The sequence below is a fragment of the Salmo salar genome, chromosome 12 (genome assembly GCF_965601325.2).
Source record: "Salmo salar chromosome 12, fSalSal1, whole genome shotgun sequence".
In the NCBI taxonomy this organism is placed as follows: domain Eukaryota; kingdom Metazoa; phylum Chordata; class Actinopteri; order Salmoniformes; family Salmonidae; genus Salmo; species Salmo salar.
In genome coordinates, this window is record NC_138302.1 from 104,528,739 (window position 1) to 104,552,210 (window position 23,472).

General features: G+C 42.8%; 1 protein-coding gene across 1 annotated transcript; it reads right to left on the reverse strand.

Moving 5' to 3' along the window:
• Window positions 1-5,445: 5,445 nt before the first annotated feature.
• On the reverse strand, window positions 5,446-18,492 carry LOC106566237 (5-aminolevulinate synthase, non-specific, mitochondrial). The gene is made up of 11 exons (XM_014134127.3): window positions 18,329-18,492; window positions 14,230-14,457; window positions 13,689-13,871; window positions 12,094-12,219; window positions 10,994-11,213; window positions 9,960-10,144; window positions 9,594-9,773; window positions 8,232-8,396; window positions 7,330-7,598; window positions 6,247-6,409; window positions 5,446-5,860 (listed from the first exon to the last, which is right to left on the reverse strand). The coding sequence occupies exons 2-11, from the start codon at window positions 14,432-14,434 to the stop codon at window positions 5,700-5,702; spliced, it is 1,857 nt and encodes a 618-aa protein (XP_013989602.2). The 5' UTR covers window positions 14,435-14,457; window positions 18,329-18,492; the 3' UTR covers window positions 5,446-5,699.
• Between the last annotated feature and the right edge of the window lie 4,980 nt (window positions 18,493-23,472).

Here is a 23,472-nt window from a genome sequence, read left to right on the forward strand (position 1 = left end):
GAATCGTGTTATGTTCATAGAAATATTTACACATGTTAAGTTTGCTGAAAATAATCGCAGTTGACAGTGAGAGGACGTTTCTTTTTTTGCTGAGTTTATATATATATATATATATAAACTCTATATATATATATATATATATATACACTACCGTTCAAAAGTTTGGTGTCACTGAGAAACGTCATTGTTTTTGAAAGAAAAGCCAATTTTTTGTCCATTAAAATAACATAAAATCTATCAGAAACACAGCGTAGACAATGTTAATGTTGTAAATGAATATCTACGTATAGAGGCCCATTATCAGCAACCATCACTCCTGTGTTCCAATGGCATGTTGTGTTAGCTAATACAAGTTTATCATTTTAAAAGGCTAATTGATCATTAGAAAACCCTTTTGCAATCATGTTAGCACAGCTGAAAACTGCTGTACTGAGTAAAGAAGCTATAAAACTGGCCTTCTTTAGACTAGTTGCGTATCTGGAGCATCAGCATTTGTGGATTCGATTACAGGCTCAAAATGGCAAGAAACAAAGAACTTTCTTCTGAATCTCGTCAGTCTATTCTTGTTCTAAGAAATTAAGGCTATTCCATGCGAGAAATTGCCAAGAAACTGAAGATCTCGTATAACGCTGTGTCCTACTCCCTTCACAGAACAGAGCAAACTGGCTCTAACCAGAATAGAAAGAGGAGTGGGAGGCCCCGGTACACAACTGAGCAAGAGGACAAGTACATAAAAGTGTCTAGTTTGAGAAACAGACGCCTCTCAAGTCCTCAACTGGCAGCTTCATTAAATAGTACCCGCAAAACACCAGTCTCAACGTCAACAGTGAAGAGGCGACTCCGGGATGCTGGCCTTCTAGGCAGAGTTCCTCTGTCCAGTGTCTGTGTTCTTTTGCCCATCTTAATCTTTTATTTTTATTGGCCAGTCTGAGATATGGCTTTTTCTTTGCAACTCTGCCTAGACGGCCAGCATCCCGAAGTCGCCTTTCGACTGTTTTTATTGTTCATTCTGTGTTTGAAATTCACTTCTCGACTGAAGGACCTTACAGATAATTGTATGTAAGCGGTACAGAGATGGAGCTAATCACTAAGATAATTTTCTTTATCACCATTATTGAACACAGAGTGAGTTCATGCAATTTATCGGACTTGTTAAGCAAATGTTTACTGTTGAATTTATTTAGGCTTTCCATAACAAAGGGGTTGAATACTTGACAAGACATTTCAGCTTTTTATTTGTTATAAATAAATAAAATAAAAAATACACTGACATTATGGGTTATTGTGTATAGATCAGTGACACAAAATCTCGAATTTAGGCTGTAACAAAAAAAAAAAATTGGAAAAAGTAAAGGGGTATGAATAATTTGAAAGCTCTGTATCAGTCAAGAGGTTTACTTTCTGAAAGCCTCTGTAATACAGGGAGTTTATAGACAAGCAAACACCAAACACACCAACAGCCGTAAAGAGGTGACAATAACGCCTCTTGGCGGGCCCTCAGATCCTCAAAATATTCTACCTCTGCACCATTGAGAGCATCTTGACAGGCTGCATCACCGCCTGGTATGACAACTGCTTGGCATCGCTACAGAGCGTAGTGTGGATGACCCAGTACATCACTGGGACTGAGTTCCACTGCCATTCAGGATCTCTATACCAGGTGGGGTCAGAGGATGGCACTAAAAAAAATGTCAAAGACTCACTCAAGTCATAGACAGTTCACTCTGCTAGGAACCTGATCAGTTTCTACCCCCAAGTCATAACACTACTAAATAGTTACCTGGACTATCTACATTGAATCTTTTTGCACTATTTTATTTAACTAGGCAGGTCAGTTAAGAACAAGTTCTTATTTACACTGATGGCCTAGGAACAGTGGGTTAACTGCTTTGTTCAGGGGAACAGTGGGTTAACTGCTTTGTTCAGGGGAACAGTGGGTTAACTGCTTTGTTCAGGGGAACAGTGGGTTAACTGCCTTGTTCAGGGGAACAGTGGGTTAACTGCCTTGTTCAGGGGAACAGTGGGTTAACTGCCTTGTTCAGGGGAACAGTGGGTTAACTGCCTTGTTCAGGGGAACAGTGGGTTAACTGCCTTGTTCAGGGGAACAGTGGGTTAACTGCTTTGTTCAGGGGAACAGTGGGTTAACTGCCTTGTTCAGGGGAACAGTGGGTTAACTGCCTTGTTCAGGGGAACAGTGGGTTAACTGCCTTGTTCAGGGGAACAGTGGGTTAACTGCCTTGTTCAGGGGAACAGTGGGTTAACTGCCTTGTTCAGGGGAACAGTGGGTTAACTGCCTTGTTCAGGGGAACAGTGGGTTAACTGCCTTGTTCAGGGGAACAGTGGGTTAACTGCCTTGTTCAGGGGAACAGTGGGTTAACTGCCTTGTTCAGGGGAACAGTGGGTTAACTGCTTTGTTCAGGGGAACAGTGGGTTAACTGCTTTGTTCAGGGGAACAGTGGGTTAACTGCTTTGTTCAGGGGAACAGTGGGTTAACTGCTTTGTTCAGGGGAACAGTGGGTTAACTGCTTTGTTCAGGGGAACAGTGGGTTAACTGCTTTGTTCAGGGGAACAGTGGGTTAACTGCTTTGTTCAGGGGAACAGTGGGTTAACTGCTTTGTTCAGGGGAACAGTGGGTTAACTGCTTTGTTCAGGGGAACAGTGGGTTAACTGCTTTGTTCAGGGGAACAGTGGGTTAACTGCCTTGTTCAGGGGAACAGTGGGTTAACTGCCTTGTTCAGGGGAACAGTGGGTTAACTGCCTTGTTCAGGGGAACAGTGGGTTAACTGCCTTGTTCAGGGGAACAGTGGGTTAACTGCCTTGTTCAGGGGAACAGTGGGTTAACTGCCTTGTTCAGGGGAACAGTGGGTTAACTGCTTTGTTCAGGGGAACAGTGGGTTAACTGCTTTGTTCAGGGGAACAGTGGGTTAACTGCCTTGTTCAGGGGAACAGTGGGTTAACTGCCTTGTTCAGGGGAACAGTGGGTTAACTGCCTTGTTCAGGGGAACAGTGGGTTAACTGCCTTGTTCAGGGGAACAGTGGGTTAACTGCTTTGTTCAGGGGAACAGTGGGTTAACTGCTTTGTTCAGGGGAACAGTGGGTTAACTGCTTTGTTCAGGGGAACAGTGGGTTAACTGCTTTGTTCAGGGGAACAGTGGGTTAACTGCTTTGTTCAGGGGAACAGTGGGTTAACTGCCTTGTTCAGGGGAACAGTGGGTTAACTGCCTTGTTCAGGGGAACAGTGGGTTAACTGCCTTGTTCAGGGGAACAGTGGGTTAACTGCCTTGTTCAGGGGAACAGTGGGTTAACTGCCTTGTTCAGGGGAACAGTGGGTTAACTGCCTTGTTCAGGGGAACAGTGGGTTAACTGCCTTGTTCAGGGGAACAGTGGGTTAACTGCCTTGTTCAGGGGAACAGTGGGTTAACTGCCTTGTTCAGGGGAACAGTGGGTTAACTGCCTTGTTCAGGGGAACAGTGGGTTAACTGCCTTGTTCAGGGGAACAGTGGGTTAACTGCCTTGTTCAGAGGAACAGTGGGTTAACTGCTTTGTTCAGGGGAACAGTGGGTTAACTGCCTTGTTCAGGGGAACAGTGGGTTAACTGCCTTGTTCAGGGGAACAGTGGGTTAACTGCCTTGTTCTGGGGAACTGTGGGTTAACTGCCTTGTTCTGGGGAACTGTGGGTTAACTGCCTTGTTCAGGGGAACTGTGGGTTAACTGCCTTGTTCAGGGGAACAGTGGGTTAACTGCCTTGTTCAGGGGAACAGTGGGTTAACTGCTTTGTTCAGGGGAACAGTGGGTTAACTGCTTTGTTCAGGGGAACAGTGGGTTAACTGCCTTGTTCTGGGGAACTGTGGGTTAACTGCCTTGTTCTGGGGAACTGTGGGTTAACTGCCTTGTTCAGGGGAACTGTGGGTTAACTGCCTTGTTCAGGGGAACAGTGGGTTAACTGCTTTGTTCAGGGGAACAGTGGGTTAACTGCTTTGTTCAGGGGAACAGTGGGTTAACTGCCTTGTTCAGGGGCAGAACAGATTTTTTATCAGCTCGGGGATTCGATCTAGCAACCTATCGGTTACTGGCCCAACAACTCTTAACACTTGGCTACCTGCCGCCACTAACTTGGACTCATCACATACGCTGCTGCTACCGTTTGTGTCACTTTATTCACAGTTCTGTCTACATCAATTACCTCGTACCCCTGCACATCAACTCAGTACTGCTACCCCTTTCATATAGCCGAGTTATTACTCCATGTGTATCTATTGTTATGAGTTTTACTTGATTATTACAACTGTTAACTCTCTCTGCATTGTTGGGAAGGTCCTGTCAGTAAGCATTTCACCGTTAGTCTACGCCAGTTTAAAGCATGTGACAATTTGTTTTCATTCATTGGCTGCATTTAGACAGGCAGTCTATTTCATATTTTTTTTACAATAAATTGGTCTTTTGACCAATGCATTGGACAGACAAGTAAGGCGCGAGATGCGACTGTAATGTGGTGAGGAGAGAGCAAGAGAAGGTGAAGGAGGCTTGAAGCACTTGGCATCTTATGACATGCATTATCTGAATTATACCTACGGAGGAGCGGCATCTACGGAGGAACTTTGGTCCAAAGAGGTTCAGAGGTAGCTAGCAAGTGAACAAGCTTGTGTATGCAGCGTGGCATCAGAATTAAACTAAATCAAGTCTTACTTTTTTGTAGTTAAATCCAATGTGAAACGTGACTATAGTATCCTTAACTAGTATTGAAAACGTGAATCCAGTATTCTCCAATTAAATCTCCCTGATCTCTGAATCACTCTTGAAACATTAGTAGGCTATGCTTTGGAGGGTGAGGGACAGGTAGCCTATAAACGGAAAGATTTTCAGCTGTCAGACATTGGAATAAGTTTGAGTGACGGCTTTGCATAGGCTGTTTTTTTGTGGGACGGGAGGGGTTTGAGATTTATTAAACGGTTCCCATGCGTTTAAAATTAACAGTTCTGTTCCAGAACAGTATTGATTGCTTTCGTTCCTGGTTCAGATTCTTTTAATCAAGAAATTCCCTTCGTTTTAAGTCCACTGAACCGGTTCCAGCCGCTAGTCAGAAGACCATTTAGTGGAAAAAAATAAATAAAAATTGTGTAGAATCCGAGTCTGTCCGTCTAAATTGCAGCTATGGAGAAATGTCAGGACCCAGAACTGTCACGAGGCTACTTCCTATTCAGAGTGTAGAAAATCTCTTATCTGGGGATGCCATCTATAATGCAAGCCTGATCCCAGATCTGTTGGCAACTCCACATTCAGTGACAAGGAGTTGGCACTAAATCACCAAGATTGGTACTCTGGCTACCGTCATGAATATTAAGTATATAGGACACTATTTGTTATAAAAACGTCCTCATTGGGGTGGACTTCATGTTCAAACCAAACGACTTTAATGTGACCAAGTGAACGTGACAATAACACAGAAACATTCAAGTTATTTATTTCGACAATCTAGTGCCCATGGAATACTCAATAATAAGTTATGACACTTATAAAATACAAATATAGATATAAATTCTATGACGTCACAAACGGTACCCTATTCCCTTGCTAGTGTGCTACTTTTGACGAGAGCCTTATGGCCCCTGGTGAAAAAAGTTGCGCACTAGCAAGGTAATAAAAATAAAGTGCCAATGAGTGACGGAGGAATGGGTTGAGTGTATTCTGTAGTGTGTCCATCATGCGTGAGCTGAGATGGAGTGACTCAGGCCTCTGAAGTAAGACTGTTCTCTCTCCGTCATCAGCTCAAAGTGAAGGGGCTGCCGGCAGAAGTTACACTCCGCTGATGATTGGGACTTCAGAGGTAGACCCGACTCCTTCCACGTCTGAACCAGCTTCTCTGAAGGAGGGGGGACAATATTGTTTTTTTTAAGGAGGATGTACATGACTATTTCCTTAAGTTATATGCTTACTGAAAAACCCACCAAGGTTTTACAAAACAAAAATCATAAAGTTCATATTTTACTACCGGGGTCTTCACGCTGTCACAAATATTATTTATCCAGCCACAGAAGTATACTTCAGTGGTATATCTGGATAAACATGGCGTTAAAGTGGGAGTTGAACCCTTGACCCCCCCCCCCCACCTCAAAACATTCCCTTCAGTTTTATGCCTAGTACTGAACACGACAAGAGGTTCACAACAAACAAAAAAAACGTTTGAGGAAACCATTGAGGGCAGTCAGTTCCTGTTTACTAGCCAGCTAGACCGAACATGTCCCTTACCGACAAAGTAGGTCATCATCTGAGGGGTGTGGTGTGGCGTGGGGGCGATGCGTAGAAGCTCCTCCCCTCTGGCGACCGTGGGATAGTTGATGGCCTGGACGTAGACGTTGTAACGACTCATCATGATGTCAGAGACCTCCGTGTTCTTCTCCGCGTCGGACACCTGCAATAAATCCATCCATCCATTTAGGACCACGGCCATAGTAACACGGTTGAGGTCTATCAATAAACAAGTGTTTTTAGGTCAAAGTGTCATAAGGCTGAGGATGTCGATAAACAGTGACAAGGTTGATGGAGGACAACGCCGAGCTCTCTAGGTGTGAGAATGGGCAGGGCCAGGAGTTGTGCTCAGGGATAACTCTGGGCTCTAGTTAAGCTATGATCATGTCATGTGCAGCATCCTGCCGGTAAAGTACACCGAGTGGACAAAACATTAAGAACACCTTCTGAATATTGAGTTGCGTGTGTCGTGTCCATCCTTTTGCCTTCAGAACAGCCTCAATTCTTCAGGGCATGGACTCTACAAGGGGTGGAAATAATCCTACAGGGACGCTGGGCCACGTTGACCCAAACACTTCCCAGTTAAATTTGTCTCCAGTTGGCTGGATGTCCTTTGGGTGGTGGACCATTCTTGAGACACACAGGGAACAGTGGAAAGTGGAAAAACCCAGCAACGTTGCAGTTCTTGACACAAACCAGGGCACCTACTACCACACCCTGCTCAAAGGCACTTAAATGTTTTGTCTTTCCCGTTCACCCTCTGAATGGCACATGTACACAATCCATGTCTCAAGGCTTAAAATTCCTTCTTTATCCCGTCTCCTGCCCTTCATCTACACTGATTGAAGTGGATTTAACAGGTGACATCAATAAGGGATCATAGCTTTGACCTGTATTCACCTGGTCAGTCTGTCATTTCGGAAGATTAAAGGATTGATTGTATTAATTCAGCACACCTGAAATTTAAAGGTAATTTCTGATTGAGCTGACATTCGCAGCGTTTACCGCCAATGAAAGCGGAAACATTGCCTTTAAATTTAATTCACGCTATAGTGCTGAACCCTAAGTTGTAGTGATTCTTACTCTGACAGGGATGATGTGAGAGGGACAGTGGACGACGGGCAGTCCGGAGTCCATGAGCATCTGCCTCAGCAGCTTCACGTTACGCTGGTGTTTCCTCCGGAGGGAGCGGCCCTCCTCCCCTTTAAGGGTCTGGATGGACTCGCGGGCGCCAGCCAGCAGCATGGGAGGTAGAGACGTGGTGAATATGAAGCCTGCAGCGTAGCTACGCACTGTGTCCACCAGGGCATCGGTACTGGCGATGTAGCCTCCAACACAGCCAAACGCCTTGCCTGGAAGAACATATCATTAACACTAATTAGGACAAACAAATTAAACCCGTGGTTTTTTTGTGTGTTTTTTTTAGGCGTAAATGGATGTTAAAGGAGACATTCTAGTGCTTTAGAAAGCACCCAGCGTGATGTTCACCAGCTGTTCTGTCTGGTCATCTTGACTTGCTTCTATTCCAACAGACAAAGCACCTCCAGATTGTCCCTGTGTGTGTGTGTGTGTGTGTGTGTGTGAGATAATTGGTCTCTCAGCAGTCCCCAGGCTTAGAGGAAATGTAAGAAGCACCGTGGTCTCCTAGCAACAGGTCATGAACAGATCCTAGTTCCTGTTTCTCCAGTACCACCAAGGAGCGTTAAGCAACAACCTCAACCTCCTGTATTAGAAGACCAGACATCTGGTTCGTCTCAGGGTTTCAGATAAACAAAGACTGGTTCAGGGATGTGAATGGAACATAGACAAATCTGGAAGTTGTCTAGGAGACAGGGCAGTTTCAAATAGAACTGAATGGAGGATAAAGCAGGAATTCCTCGTTTTTCAGGACAAATCACATCCCTGATTTGTAAAGCCAAGTGAATGGACTTGAAGGTCTAAACATAATTCCCTGGGGCCATTTTGCTTGTTAGTTGAGTACTGACCCAGTGTTCCAGAGATGATGTCCATCTTGTGCATGATGCCGTCTCTGTCCCCGATACCTCCTCCCCTGGCGCCGTACAGCCCCACCGCATGGACCTCGTCTACAAACGTGATGGCTCCAAACTCATGGGCCACATCACACAACTCATTCAGAGGACACACCGCTCCTTTAAGACAAGATACACAGTATTATATAACCATTTCAGCGGGAGGCATTTTAAACAAGGTTACAGTGGGACACACCGCTCCTTTAAGAAACAAACGATTAATATCATATAATCCGTTTCATAGAGGTTGGATTGTATAGAAGAACATTATCTAAACATTATTTAAACAGGGCAGTGTTCATTTTGGAACCTATTTTAGAGGTAGTTTTAGTCTTAAAATGTATATTAACTCAGCCCTTTTTCAGGACCCCGTCTTTCAAAGATAATTAGCACAAATCCAAATAACTTCAGATCATTGTAAAGGGTTTAAACACTGTTACTTGTTCAATGAACTATAAACAATGCACTGCAGTACTTAATGCAGCTGGTGGCCACACCAGCTACTGACTGTTACTTTTGACCCCCACCTTTGTTCAGGGACACATTCAATTTGTTAGTCACATGTCTGTGGAACTTGTTCAGTTTATGTCTCAGTTGAATCTTATTATATTCATAACATGTAAATATTTTTACGTTTGTTGAAAATAAAACTCAGTGAAAGGACGTTTATTTTTTTTGCTGAGTTCATATTTTACACTTTTCAGCCTTCATTAGTTTTAGTTAAGTCATAAAACTCTGGACAATATGATTCTAGTTTTAGTCAGTGCATTTCCCCCCCCCATTAAAATATATATTTTTTTTTAAATGCAGAAATCACCATGTCGCCATTTCCTGGTTGCTAAAAATCTAGTAGTTTCAATTTCAGTTTATGACAAAACAAGGAAGTCTAGTGTAGAGAATCCCTGTACCATCTAAACCGCTGTGAAATATAATTTTTCCACATTCAAAAATATTATATTTTCAGCTGGTGAACAATACATTAAAAAAACATTTAATTTTATAGGAAGCATAGAATAGTGCACATAAAACAGATCTACCACTTCTTAGACTTGATTTCAATGAGAAAGAAATGGTTTATATAGATCTGTCAATGTTAATTTGGTCAGGTAACTCCCCCCCCAAAAAAAATTTAAAAGTAAAATATTGCTGATTTAATATCTACTGCATCAAGTAACAAAAACCAAATGTGTGTTCCAAATGTCAACCTATATAGTGCACTACTTTTGACCAGAGACCTATGGGCCCTGCCCCCCCCAGTCAAAAGTAGGGCACTATATAGGGTACCCTATTAGGACACATTACAAGAACTCCACTCACCATCCATGGAGTGGACCGTCTCGAAGGCCACGATCTTTGGAGAGGAGGGGTCTGATTTCAGCAGCAGCTCTCGCAAATGTTCGGGGTCATTGTGACGGAAGATGAACTTCTTGGCTCCGCTGTTCCTGATGCCTTGGATCATGGAGGCGTGGTTCCCTGCATCAGAGTAGATCTCACAGCCTGGAGAGAGACGGGAATAAAAAAAAAACAGGCTGTTCAGTACCATGAACCAGAGCAACTCTAAAAATGTGCAAACACTGCACACCTGGGCGATACAAAACAAAAATAAAAAATAAAAAGTAGCCCATTGTCACCTGGAAGTACAGTTTATGGTGCTAGAGCAGGTGAGTAATGGGGTGTTGTTACCTGGCATCATCTTGGCCAGGGTGAACAAGGTGGAGTCATTGGCTACGAAGCAGGAAGTGAAGAGGAGCGCAGCGTCCTTCCTGTGGAGGTCTGCTAGTTCCTGCTCCAGTTCTACGTGGAACTTACTGGTCCCAGAGATGTTCCTGGTTCCTCCAGCCCCACTGCCGTGCTTATGCAACGTTTCCCTGTAAAACAACAGCGGGGGGGGTAACGTCAACAGCTGCCCCGGGAACCAACCCAACGTCTGGCAACACCACCAGGTAAAACAGGCCAATTAACAAGCTCACACCTTCACTGAGACATTAACAGACCGCCCTTTGTAGGCATCTACATGTTAAGCCAAGGGATAGTTGATTGGTCCTCAGGGGGGGGAGGGGAACAGTGAAACTAACAGTCTGTTCTGTCCTCAGGGATCAATTAAGACTCTTGTTGTTTCCATGGTTGTGTTCAGTAGGCAGCATGAGGAATTTTATTTTTTTTGTAAATGTTTTGAAATGAAAACAGGTTGCCTACTACTAATCTGGGGAAAAGGAAAAATGCTATTTGTTTCAAATGGGTTTTCCTACTGTGTGTTCCAGTAAACACGACCCTCCAAACAAAACTACCGGTGTTTTCACCTCATTTCTCTATCCATCAAATCAAATGTATTTATAAAGCCCTTCTTACATCAGCTGATATCACAAAGTGCTGTACAGAAACCCAGCCTAAAACCCCAAACAGCAATCAATGCAGGTGTAGAAGCACGGTGGCTAGGAAAAACTCCCTAGAAAGGCCAGAACCTAGGAAGAAACCTAGAGAGGAACCAGGCTATGAGGGGTGGCTAGGAAAAACTCCCTAGAAAGGCCAGAACATAGGAAGAAACCTAGAGAGGAACCAGGCTATGAGGGGTGGCTAGGAAAAACTCCCTAGAAAGGCCAGAACCTAGGAAGAAACCTAGAGAGGAACCAGGCTATGAGGGGTGGCTAGGAAAAACTCCCTACAAACTCCCTATCCATCCAACTATCCACTCGGTCGCCAGTTGGCCGGCTACTTACGTGATGGAGTTGACGACCCGTGGGTGTCTGCTCATGCCCAGGTAATCATTGGAGCACCACACAGACACATCTCTCCTGTCGCTGAGGGAGTCGGTGTAGTCGTCACCCATGGGGAAGTCCGTGGCACGACGGTTTACCGTCTTAAAGACACGGTACGTATGATCGCTCTTCTTCTCTTCAATCTTCCTCTCAAAGAACTCATCGTAGTGGAAGTTAGAGACTACAGGGAGAGGAAGGAAACATGATTACAAGACAAAGGTAACAGACAGTTTCAGTAAAAAAAAAAAAGGGAACATTTCGTAACAACTTAAATATATCTGCAAGGTATGGCCGACGACAAAGCCTCTACTTTTATTTCCGCCAACCAACCTAGCTATGGTCGGGGTAATTTGAAAAGTCCTGCCAACCTCTCAGTATAAACTGTCACCTTTTAACTTAACAGCTTTGGCTCTAATTAATGATTCAACATATTGTCATTATGAAAAAAGTATAAACACAAACAGCAGTCCGTATTAACATGTCATCGGCTTGGTCAAAACGTTACATGCTCTATTTTTTTTTTACTACTAAAAATCCAAACTGTTTAAAATGTATTTAGGATTTATGTCAATCTAACAAGCCAGGTAACAAAAAGCAACTTTTCAGAGACAAAGATGTGGTTTGTTAGCTAACTAGCTGGGTCATAATTACCAGAACAAAATCTGACAACATTCTGTTCAACCATTTCAAACTTCTTTTTTTTTTTTTTAAATCACCATAAATGGAAACCACATTAAAAAAAAGGTAATGATTACATCTATGGTGATCTGATGACTGCGAGCGTGAATAAATTAATGCAATGTCACCTCTCCATGACATTCACAACACATTCGAAGTTAAACGTCACTTGGGACAAGCAAGGCGATATAAAAAAAAAAAGACTGACAAGAATGGTTATAGTCGTTCGAAAAAGGAACCATAAACCAATTCTTTTTTTTTCACCTTCAGGACACATAGTTACAAATCCTATTAAAAAAAACTGCTTTATATGCTTCAGGCTGCACAATTAAACTTCCCTACAGGGACAATAAAGTTCGGTTTGAACAGGCTTTGTGACTCACAGCTGGGCATGTTCTCCTGCAGCAGTTGGGAAACCCTGGTTGGACGTTGCTTCAGCAGCTTCTTCATCAGATCGGAGGTGTTGACCGGACCAGAGGAGCTGGCAAGCACCTGGGCTGGAGTCACATCTAGGAGAGACACACCGTGATTAGCGATGACTGAATTAAACAAAGTTTTATTGTATTATTTCTATGGGCTGTATCTGACAGACAGGTCAAGGCTAGACCCTAGATGTACCCTACATGACCAAAAGTATGTGGACACCGGCCAAAAGTATATGCTCGTTAGACATCTCATTCTAAAATCATGGGCATTAATATGGAGTTGGTCCCCCCTTTGCTGCTATAACAGCCTCCACTCTTCTGGGAAGGCTTTCCACTAGATGTTGGAACATTGCTTCCATTCAGGTACAACAGCATTAGTGAGTTCAGGCACTGATGTTAGGCAATTCGGCCTGGCTCAAAGCTGTTCAAATTCATCCTAAAAGTGTTCAATGGGGTTGAGGTCAGGGGCTCTGTGCAGGCTGATCAAGTTCTTCCACACCGATCTCAGCAAACCATTGCTGTATGGACCTTGCTTTGTGCACAGGGGCATTGTCATGCTGAAACAGGTAAGGGCCTTCCAACTTCTGCCAATGTTGGAAGTACAGAATCATCTAGAATGTCATTATATGCTGTAGTGTTAAGATTTCCCTTCACTGGAACTAAGGGGACCGAACCATTAAAAAAAACAGCCCTAGACCATTATTCCTCCTCCACCAAACTTTACAGTTGGCACTATGCATTGGGGCAGGTAGCGTTCTCCTGGCATCCGCCAAACCCAGATTCGTCTATCAGACGGTGAAGTGTGATTCATCACTCCAGAGAAGACGTTTCCACCCAACGCTTGGCATTGCCCATGGTGATTTTAGCCTGCTCGGACATGGAAACCCATTTCATAAAGCTCCCGACGAACAGTTCAGAGACAGTTGAGAACTCAGTGAGTGTTGCAAACGAGGACAAGCGATGTTGACTCGCTACAGCAGTTGGTGGTCCTGTTCTGTGAGCTTGTGGCGCCTACCACTTTGTGGCGGAGCAGTTGTTGCTCCTAGACATTTCCACTTCACAACTTGTTGGAAAGGTGGCATCCTATGACGATGCAACGTCAAAAGTCACTGATCTCTTCAGTAAGGATATTCTACTGACAATGTTTGTCTATGGCGATTGCATGACGGTGTGCTTGATTTTATACAGCCATCACCAAGGGGTATGGCTGAAATAGCCAAATGCACTAATTTGAAGGGATGTCTACATACATTAACTCTTGTTATGGGCTGAACAGTAATGTCAGTGTAATAGGCAGAATATCACCGATGAGGAAGGACATTCAAGACGACAAGGAAAACATGTATAGTATTTATTTTTTATGGCTTTTACGGCGTACATCTGTATTAGTCAAACAATATCAGCCTCCAGGTTATTAGGACTATTGTTATGTACCTGTGAATAATAAAGTAGATGTTTAAATTGTGAGCCTTAACCTGTAATAAAAAGCCTATGATGCTTCTGTATTAGTACTAAAAGGCATATAACTCCAGCTGGTTTAACCTCTTGTTTACCTTTCTGGACGGTGCGGACCTCCTGCACATCCTCCTGCAGCTGGATGCTGGCCTGGCGCACCACACCGCTGTTCTGGCCCATCTCAGCTGCCAGGAAGGGGCACTTTGAGGTACCCGAGGCCTGGCCAGAGAGGGGCATGGGGTGGCTCTGAGGCAACTTGATGGTGGTGCCCCCATTGGCTCCTAAAGAGGACAGAAGATACTAGGGGTTAGGAGATGAAGAGCAACACACACACACAGCGTTGAAACTACACCATACTCTGTCCTGGGGATCTCCATGGGTGTGCGCTTTGGGTTTTTTTGCCCTAGAAAACTACACAGCTGATTTAAATAGAGCTTGATGAGTCAGTTATTGGAATCGAGAGTTTTCCTTGCCATGAGTCCCAGCTGTACTCCTATAGACTGTTATAATGCCATAGAAGGTAAAAACTCATGTCTCAGGGCAAGAGTTTTCCCTGATCGTGTGATCTGACCACCATGAAGATTCCTGCCTCAACATAACCCAGCAAGGTTCAGTCGAAGATGATATCCCTCCACTTACCTGGTGTCTGGGCTGAAGTCACGGTGTCCTCAGTCTTCTGCAAGCTAGCTGAGGAGGAGCAGAGAGAGCGGGCCAGAGGCTTGGAGGCCAGGTTCATCATCACTGGACATTTCTGTGCATAGACCACCAGGGACTTCCGGGCCTGCTGGAGGAAGGACTGGGGCACGCGGGACAGGAACGGGCAGCGGCGAATTAAAGTCTCCATCCTTACACAGTGATTGTCAAAGCCTGAGGGGAAACAAAGGTGAAGATTAGGACAACATCTCTCCTTTAGAGCCCAACCAGGCTAGACAACATTTCATTTAGAGCCCAACCGATATAGCCATTCATCCATGTTGTAGGCCGATATTGGCCTTTCGACGCTATACATTGTGTCAGCCGATAACGGATAATAAATAGGATGAAAAGGGGAATGTCATGTGATCTGAACACTAGCGGCCATTCTCATAATGTCCTTCTTGTCACAATGTACGAATTCAACAATTGAAGCATAACTTATTGGACATTTACTCTTTTGGATGGCAATTTAAGAGAATTCAGTGTGGAAACATGACTAATTTCCCTGCTGTAAAACAGTCTATCAGCAGGTATATTGGTGTCAGACCCAAATTAATATACCTTTGGGGCTTTAATCTCCTTTGAGTCAGACTTTACAAGTAAAAAAATTTTTTAAAAAAATTTGAAATTGTGCTACTAATGCACATGACAGCACAAACACGTCTCATAAAAATAATGTTTTTGTTTGGTTAGCTTTTGGAAAATTTTAAAATAAAACATTTTTCCTTCTTTAGAAGTTCCAGCTAGGCAGGCTAACATCAGCTAATTCATTTGCTAGCTTTCATACAGTAGGCAAATATTCATAATTACATATTTAAAATGTAAGTAGACATGCAATCATAATTGACTTTAGCGCATATAAAGCACCCACAAGATACCGGTGGCTGAAAACACAATCGTTGCGGGAAAAACGAGTGACGAATTTCCAGACAAGGGCAGTCCATTTAAAATGCATTCCTTCCTCCCTTCCTCGCCCTGCAAGTGTAAACTCGTCAAACGTCATCAGAAGTGTCCACTTAAAAGACACACCCTCAAGTTAGGTGTTTGGAACACAGCCTCAGTTTTCCTAAACAACCTCCCTTTCTTGGAAACACTATTGTTACAGTTGGAAGGAAGGACCGTGTTGTTCCAGTAGGGAGGGTAAACATTCAGGCAGCTCTGACCCTAATGAAGCTCTGTATACAGCCTCCAGTTAAATTGTGTTTGAGGTATTTTAACCAGTTAATAAAAAATAAAGTAAATGTAATTGTTCCAATAGTTTGGGAGTGGGAAACATACCAGCACCCAAAATTGACATGTTGAATTATTTTGGCGTATTACATTTTAGAATGCCCTAATTTCCCCCCAATGTAATCGGGACAGTATGCATTACTACCTTAGGACAAGCTCTCATTTTCACCTCAAACAAGCAAGTGAAATTACACAATTTGTACCTCAGATTGTCAAAGTAAGCTTAACATCTGATTTGGTACTGTTGATTTTATTTATACACGCCTGACAGGTGTATAGATGGACGCAGCTGTCCATTTCAGACTCAAATGGCGAAGAAAATGTATGGCGCCCTCTTTAAAGAAAAAAAAAAAAGAGCCACTGTCCACAAACAAATACACATGACAGTCAAGCCAGCACTCAAATGAGATCCAATTCCTGTCTATGTAGAGATGAAGTTACCCAGTCAAAAATAAAGTTGTTTCATTGTTCGTTTTGGCCGTCTACCGTAAACTGTCCAACAGGTAGCCTGAAGGTTCAGAGCGTTGAGACAGTACTAGTGACCGAAAAGTCACTGGTTTTTTGAATTCCTGAACTGATTAGGGGAAGAAAAAACAAAATGCTGGTCATTGTGTCCTTGAGCAAGGCTCTTATCCAGAGACACATACAGGAGCAATTAGGGTTAAGAGTGTTAAATGACTCACTACTGTAGTGTCTGGATGAGAGAGTCTGCTAAATGACTCCCTACTGTAGTGTCTCTGGATCAGAGAGTCTGCTAAATGACTCACTACTGTAGTGTCTCTGGATCAGGGAGTCTGCTAAATGACTCCCTACTGTAGTGTCTGGATCAGAGAGTCTGCTAAATGACTCTACTGTCAATGTAAACAAAGACTTGATAAATGGCCACTACAGGTTCTCATGAAGTATACCCAAGTTTGTTGTGGTTAGTCTTTTAGCAGAGCGCAAAGGGCTCATGTAGCAGCAGAGAAATGTCCCCGTTTCAGTGATTTCCATACAATATCGATGTGATTAATTGAACACAAATTTGTTAACATCCTAAATTACTTATTTCAATTGATCGATTTCCTTATATGAACTTAAACTCTAAAATCGTTGCACACACACACAATGATCTAAAGCATGTGGACACCTGCTTGTCAAACATCTCATCCCAAAACTATACGCATTAATATGGAGTTGGTCCCCCCCCCCCCTTTAATGCTATAACAGCCTCCACTCTTCTGGGAAGGCTTTCCACTAGATGTTGGAGCATTTGTAGCTGAATGAAACCAGAGCATTAGTGAGTTTAGGCACGGATGTTGGGCAATTAGGCCTGGCTTGCAGTCGTTCAAATAAGTGTTGCAACCAAGGACAGATTATTATTCTTTTTTTTTTATGCTTCATCACTTGGCGCTCCCATTGTGTGAGCTTGCGTGGCCTACCACTTTGTGGATGAGCCGTTATTGATCCTTGACAATTCCACTTCACAATAACAGCACTTACAGTTGACCCAGGGCGGAAATTTGACAAACTTACTTGTTGGAAAGGTGCATGTCTGAATCTAGTTGATAATACCCATTAAAAAAAAACAAGTTCTAATTTAGCTAAATAAACGTAATATGAACAAACGTGTAATTGCAAAGAATCCCTTTACACCAAAAATATTGTATTTTCAGCTGGTGTACAAAACCTAATGAAAGAGGCAAAAACAAAATGGAAAGAATAGAAATAGTGCACATAGAACACATCTGCCGCTTCTTAGACTCAATGAGAATGATCTGTGTGAATTTCGTCTGGTCACCCAAGAAGTTACATATTGCAGATTTAAAATAAAAATTAAAGTGTAAACTACCGAATGAGCCCAAAAACATGTTGATTTTTTAAATTTTAAACAAGTGAAAATGAGTTTGTCCTGCCTTCTTCCAGTCAATATGATTTTTTTTTTGTCATGACAAAAACATTTGACATTTAAAAGTATTTTACAATCTAGTTATATTACATTTGTGTGTGATCTGACAGGCCAAATGAAGTCAAGTGAGCCTAAAATACCAGCAGTTAGTTGTAAATCAATTCAAGACAAAAGTTTCATATCTACCAGGTTAAGTATCTACACTTACATTTTCAATGTCATAACTCGCATGCTGACCACACCGTTTTATTTAACAAAATACAGTTACATGTTATTCAGTCACCAACACTTCTCACGGACGTCAAAAAGCGTCTGCGTAGCTAGCTGAAGTACCATACAGGTTTAATACTTCTCGACCTGTCCCCAAATTAATACAGTTTGGTTCAGAGTTAGTTTTCATACACCTGTGTGTCTTGATGGACAAATTTAACATGGTGGTGGTGGACGCACACACCCAGACCAGTCAGCATGTTACCCAATCAATCACTTTAGCAAAAAGGGTTTTTTCTCTTATTTTTAAAGAAATAAAAAATAAGTTAGTTAGCTAAATGAACTAGCAAGCTAAGCATGGTCCGTGTTAAATGGTATCTTTAGGACACCCCATTGAAGGTGACAGTTATAAAAGGTAAGGGTTAGCCGAAGGAGCTCGGTTAGCACTGACAAGCTAATCACTGACCCCGGTTAGCCCCTCTCCATGACGACCAGAACTCAATTCTTCCGTTTCTCTATACATTCATCCGCTACATACTTCATTGCGGATAACAAACGAACATCAACGGTTCGTGATGTAACGTTAACATTTTGACCGGAGCCTAAATATTCTGGGTAGACATGCAAGGTTAGCCCCACTAACTAGCATACCGGGCATGCTAGCTAACGAAACCTAATAAATGAAGGACGAATGTCTATATCTAGTTTGCTTACCTCGCTCGGTATGTTTCGGGTTACCTTCTCACGAACGAAGAAAGAAATGAAAAGATAACTTTGTAAGACCTCAACGCTGGTTTCAGTGTAAATATAACTCTAATGCTTCGTTATCCTGCACTGAGGACGAACGGAAGGACAGGGATATGCAACCGGCTTATAACATCTACTGCGGCTATTAAATATCGCGAGAATGGGAGTGTGTACGTCATAACCCCGTCCCAAAACAGTCCAGGCTGTTACCATCCCAGACAGTCCAGGATACCGTCACTAGTTACCACAGCCACAAAGTCATAACCCCCCATCCCAGACAGTCCAGGCTACCGTCACTAGTTACCACAGCCACAAAGTCATACCCCCCCCCCCCCCATCCCCCATCCCAGACAACCGTCACTAGGTACCACAGCCACAAAGTCACAAACCCAATCCCAGACAGTCCAGGATACCGTCACTAGTTACCACAGCCACAAAGTCATACCCCCCATCCCAGACAGTGCAGGCTACCGTCACTAGTTACCACAGCCACAAAGTCATACCCCCCCATCCCAGACAGTGCAGGCTACCGTCACTAGTTACCACAGCCACAAAGTCATAACCCCCCCCCCCATCCCAGACAACCGTCACTAGGTACCACAGCCACAAAGTCATAACCCCATCCCAGACAGTTCAGGTTACCGTCTAGTTACCACAGCCACAAAGTCATTACCCCCCTGTTTCTTCAATTTCACTTCTTACAATGTTTTTAAATGTCACCTTCACTTAACTAGGCAAGCCAGTTAAGAACAAATTCTTATTTACAATGACTGCCAACCGGGGAACAGTGGGTTAACTAACTGCCTTGTTTAGGGGCAGAACGACAGATTTTTTTTTACCTTGTCAGCTCGGGGATTCGATCTAACAACCTTTCGGTTACTGCCTCAACGCTCTAACCTGCCCCAACGCTACCTGCCGTCCCAAAATGTGATTGTAAACCTACCCTTAAACCACATTGCTAACCTTAAATGATGACCAAAAAGCTAATTTTAGTTTTCATGATTTTTCTTTTACAATATAGACAATTTAGATTTTGTGGCTGTGGTGGAAACCGCAGTCCCCCCTTGCCCCCAGGTAATGTTCCTTTATTTCAAAATCAACATGTATGACTCACTCATATCCTCTTTTTCTATAAACAATTAGCCTACGTGTAGCTAAACATTCATTTATGAAGTCTGCATTTAGAGTTTGTGGTTTCGAATACATGTTTTTGTAATTGTTGTCTTGGGAAATAAAATACCTTTATTGAAAGAGAATGGTCACACGTTGTATTTGGTAATACAGTTTAAATTGAATTGACCAAACACAATTTTGACCTTCCATTGTTGGTCAAATTAAGAGATGGGGAAGTGCTGAAACAAAAAGCTTGACTGTGATTTGTTGTGTAAGTGCTCCCTTTAGTGGCAGAGCTGCAATATAGCAGCATTGCATCGTGTTCTTATTTTTAATTGATCAAATCAATTAGGTGAATGATATTCTGGATATGTGAAGCATCTTTCCATTCAACAATTTTCTGTAAATTGAAGCTTGCAGAGAACTTGTGTGTTGAATGTTAAGCGTGTTTAAATGCCCATTAAACACGGGGACAGCCCTGCAAGTCAGCAAAACTGTCTTTGTTTCCAGCTATTACATTTGTGTGAAATATTCAAAAGCAATACGCTCAGATCTACTACTTAAAGATGGAATTAATGATAAGACCACCACTTACAGCTGCCACTTCTTCTGTGGATTTTTTTTTTTTTTATGGCAGTTGGCAAACAACTTTAAGGTGCATTACTGCCACCAACTGGCCTGGAGTGTGGACCAGAGACAGGGAAGGTATAAATCCTACCCAATAATCTCGTAACATCCCCTGAAGATTTCCCCAGCAGTTCACTTAATCCTGGCTCTTTAACCCAATTATTCCTCAAATCTAATAACAATCGTTCCCTTTCTCTCACATATTTCTGCCACTGAAATAGAATGTGTTCCACTGTCTTCATCTTCTCCTGACAATGATCACACCTCTCAGTCGGATGTTTTCTCACCAATTTCAATGTACTGTTGAGCCTTGTTGTGTCTCAGTCTCAGCCTTGTGAATACACTTTCCTCTCTTCTCTCTCAGCCTGAGGACCTTCCTGCCCTCCACCTTTTCCTCGATTTTATACAGGTGTCTTCCCTTTCCCCTCCCTGTTCCTTTCCCCTCCATAGAAAATTTGTGGGCAGAACTGAAAAAGTGTGTGCGAGCAAGGAGGCCTAGAAATCTGACTCAGTTACACCAGCTCTGTAAGGAGGAATAGGCTAAAATTCACCTAACTTATTGTGGGAACCTTGTGGAAGGCTACCCGAAACGTTTGACCCAAGTCCAACAATTTAAAGGCAATGCTACCAAATACTAATTGAGTGTATTTAAACTTCTTACCCACTAGGAATGTGATGAAAGAAATAAAAGCTGAAATAAATCATTCTCTCTACTATTATTCTGACATTTCAAATTCTTAAAATAAAGTGGTGATCCTAACTGACCTAAAACAGGGAATTTCTATTAGGATTAAATGTCAGGAATTGTAAAAAACTGATTTTCAATGTATTTGGCTGAGGTGTATGTGAACTTCCGACTGCAGCTGTACACACGTACCATTAACCACATAGAAGATAAATATTTTTACAATGAAATTATAGGTTGTCCTTTTTCTTTCATTCCTTTATCTAAATATTCTGCAAATGGAAACAAATCCTTTTCTCTGCTATTATTCTGACATTTAACATTAGGATTAATAATCACTAGGACTTCAACAAATGGAAATACCCAATGGACAAAAAACAATTTCAGTTTCTCCTCATCGCTCAGCCACATAATGCCAGGGAGTATCTGGTGGTCTGTCTCCTCATCACTCAGCCACATAATGCCAGGGTATATCTGGTGGTCTGTCTCCTCATCACTCAGCCACATAATGCCAGGGTACATCTGGTGGTCTGTCTCCTCATCGCTCAGCCACATAATACCAGGGTATATCTGGTGGTCTGTCTCCTCATCACTACATAATACCAGGGTACATCTGGTGGTCTGTCTCCTCATCACTCAGCCACATAATACCAGGGTATATCTGGTGGTCTGTCTCCTCATCACTCAGCCACATAATGCCAGGGTACATCTGGTGGTCTGTCTCCTCATCACTCAGCCACATAATGCCAGGGTACATCTGGTGGTCTGTCTCCTCATCGCTCAGCCACATAATACCAGGGTATATCTGGTGGTCTGTCTCCTCATCACTCAGCCACATAATGCCAGGGAGTATCTGGTGGTCTGTCTCCTCATCACTCAGCCACATAATGCCAGGGTACATCTGGTGGTCTGTCTCCTCATCGCTCAGCCACATAATACCAGGGTATATCTGGTGGTCTGTCTCCTCATCGCTCAGCCACATAATACCAGAGTATATCTGGTGGTCTGTCTCCACATCACTCAGCCACATAATACCAGGGTATATCTGGTGGTCTGTCTCCTCATCACTCAGCCACATAATGCCAGGGTACATCTGGTGGTCTGTCTCCTCATCGCTCAGCCACATAATACCAGGGTATATCTGGTGGTCTGTCTCCTCATCACTCAGCCACATAATACCAGGGTATATCTGGTGGTCTGTCTCCACATCACTCAGCCACATAATACCAGGGTATATCTGGTGTGATTAATTGTGCTTTCCGGAATAAGAGCAAGTGTATATTGTGGTAGAAAAGGGAGTAGAGAATCAAATGAGTTTCATTCTCTATTTATTCGAGGTCACAATAGTAACATAGTCTTTCCTCTTCCATTTCACCACAATATCGACCTGTTTCAATATGCAGAGGCAAAATCCCTGTTCTGACCTGTTTCAATACGCAGAGGCAATATCCCTGATCTGACCTGTTTCAATACACAGAGGCAATATCCCTGATCTGACCTGTTTCAATACGCAGAGGCAATATCCCTGATCTGACCTGTTTCAATACGCAGAGACAATATCCCTGATCTTACCTGTTTCAATAGGCAGAGGCAATATCCCTGATCTGACCTGTTTCAATACACAGAAACAATATCCCTGATCTGACCTGTTTCAATACACAGAGACAATATCCCTGATCTGACCTGTTTCAATACGCAGAGGCAATATCCCTGATCTGACCTGTTTCAATAGGCAGAGGCAATATCCCTGATCTGACCTGTTTCAATAGGCAGAGACAATATCCCTGATCTGACCTGTTTCAATACGCAGAGGCAATATCCCTGATCTGACCTGTTTCAATACACAGAAACAATATCCCTGATCTGACCTGTTTCAATACACAGAGACAATATCCCTGATCTGACCTGTTTCAATACACAGAGACAATATCCCTGATCTGACCTGTTTCAATACGCAGAGGCAATATCCCTGATCTGACCTGTGCACATAGCGATCTCTTCCTTTTAGTTTCGGTTATACATAATATATATCACACATACGAATTCACCCTTAATCAAACAAAAGGTTCTCAATTTGGGTTTATGATTAATCTCGTCCATCCATTTTTTCCCCCCCACATTGCATCAACAGTTGTTTTAAATCATATCTACGTCTCCCTTCATTTTGTCTTTCGAACAGATGTTCACAGTCAGACTGTTGAAAAAAGGTCAGACTCCCCTTATGTATAGATCCCATTGAAAAACTTTAACTAGCTATTCTGGCAGTTGGCATATCCAACAGTCTGAGTGTGAAGACGGTGGATTTTAATAGTATTTATCACACATGTGATTAATTGTACTGCACAAACAAAACAACGAGTCCAAGAAAGTGGACATTATAGTATCTGTGGCTGAAAAAGGTTTTTTTGGGGGGGGGGTTTCCAGGAATTCACTATCAAAACATTGCAAAGAATACTGTTACTCTTCATTCTCAGGCCCCAAAGCCTGTAGAGATCTGAATAATGAGTACATTGAGTTTTGTTTTGGTTTATTTGTATTGTGTTTTAAATGTTTTGGGCTGATAGTAAGTGGGGTCATGGACATCTAGAATTTGTTTGTGGACCACCATAATAATCAAAGAGTCTGTACACTAGGTGGAGACAAAACACCATTAGGTGTAGTGTGCTATAAAAGTTTATTAAGGAAG

Excerpts from the sequence above, each read along its gene's own strand:
- LOC106566237 (XM_014134127.3), bottom strand. The coding sequence starts at position 14,434 with ATGGAGACTTTAATTCGCCGCTGCCCGTTCCTGTCCCGCGTGCCCCAG. Across the intron at positions 13,872-14,229 it reads GACTTCAGCCCAGACACCAG|GAGCCAATGGGGGCACCACC; the intron begins GTAAGTGGAGGG and ends TGTCCTCTTTAG. Across the intron at positions 12,220-13,688 it reads GGTCCGCACCGTCCAGAAAG|ATGTGACTCCAGCCCAGGTG; the intron begins GTAAACAAGAGG and ends TGTCTCTCCTAG.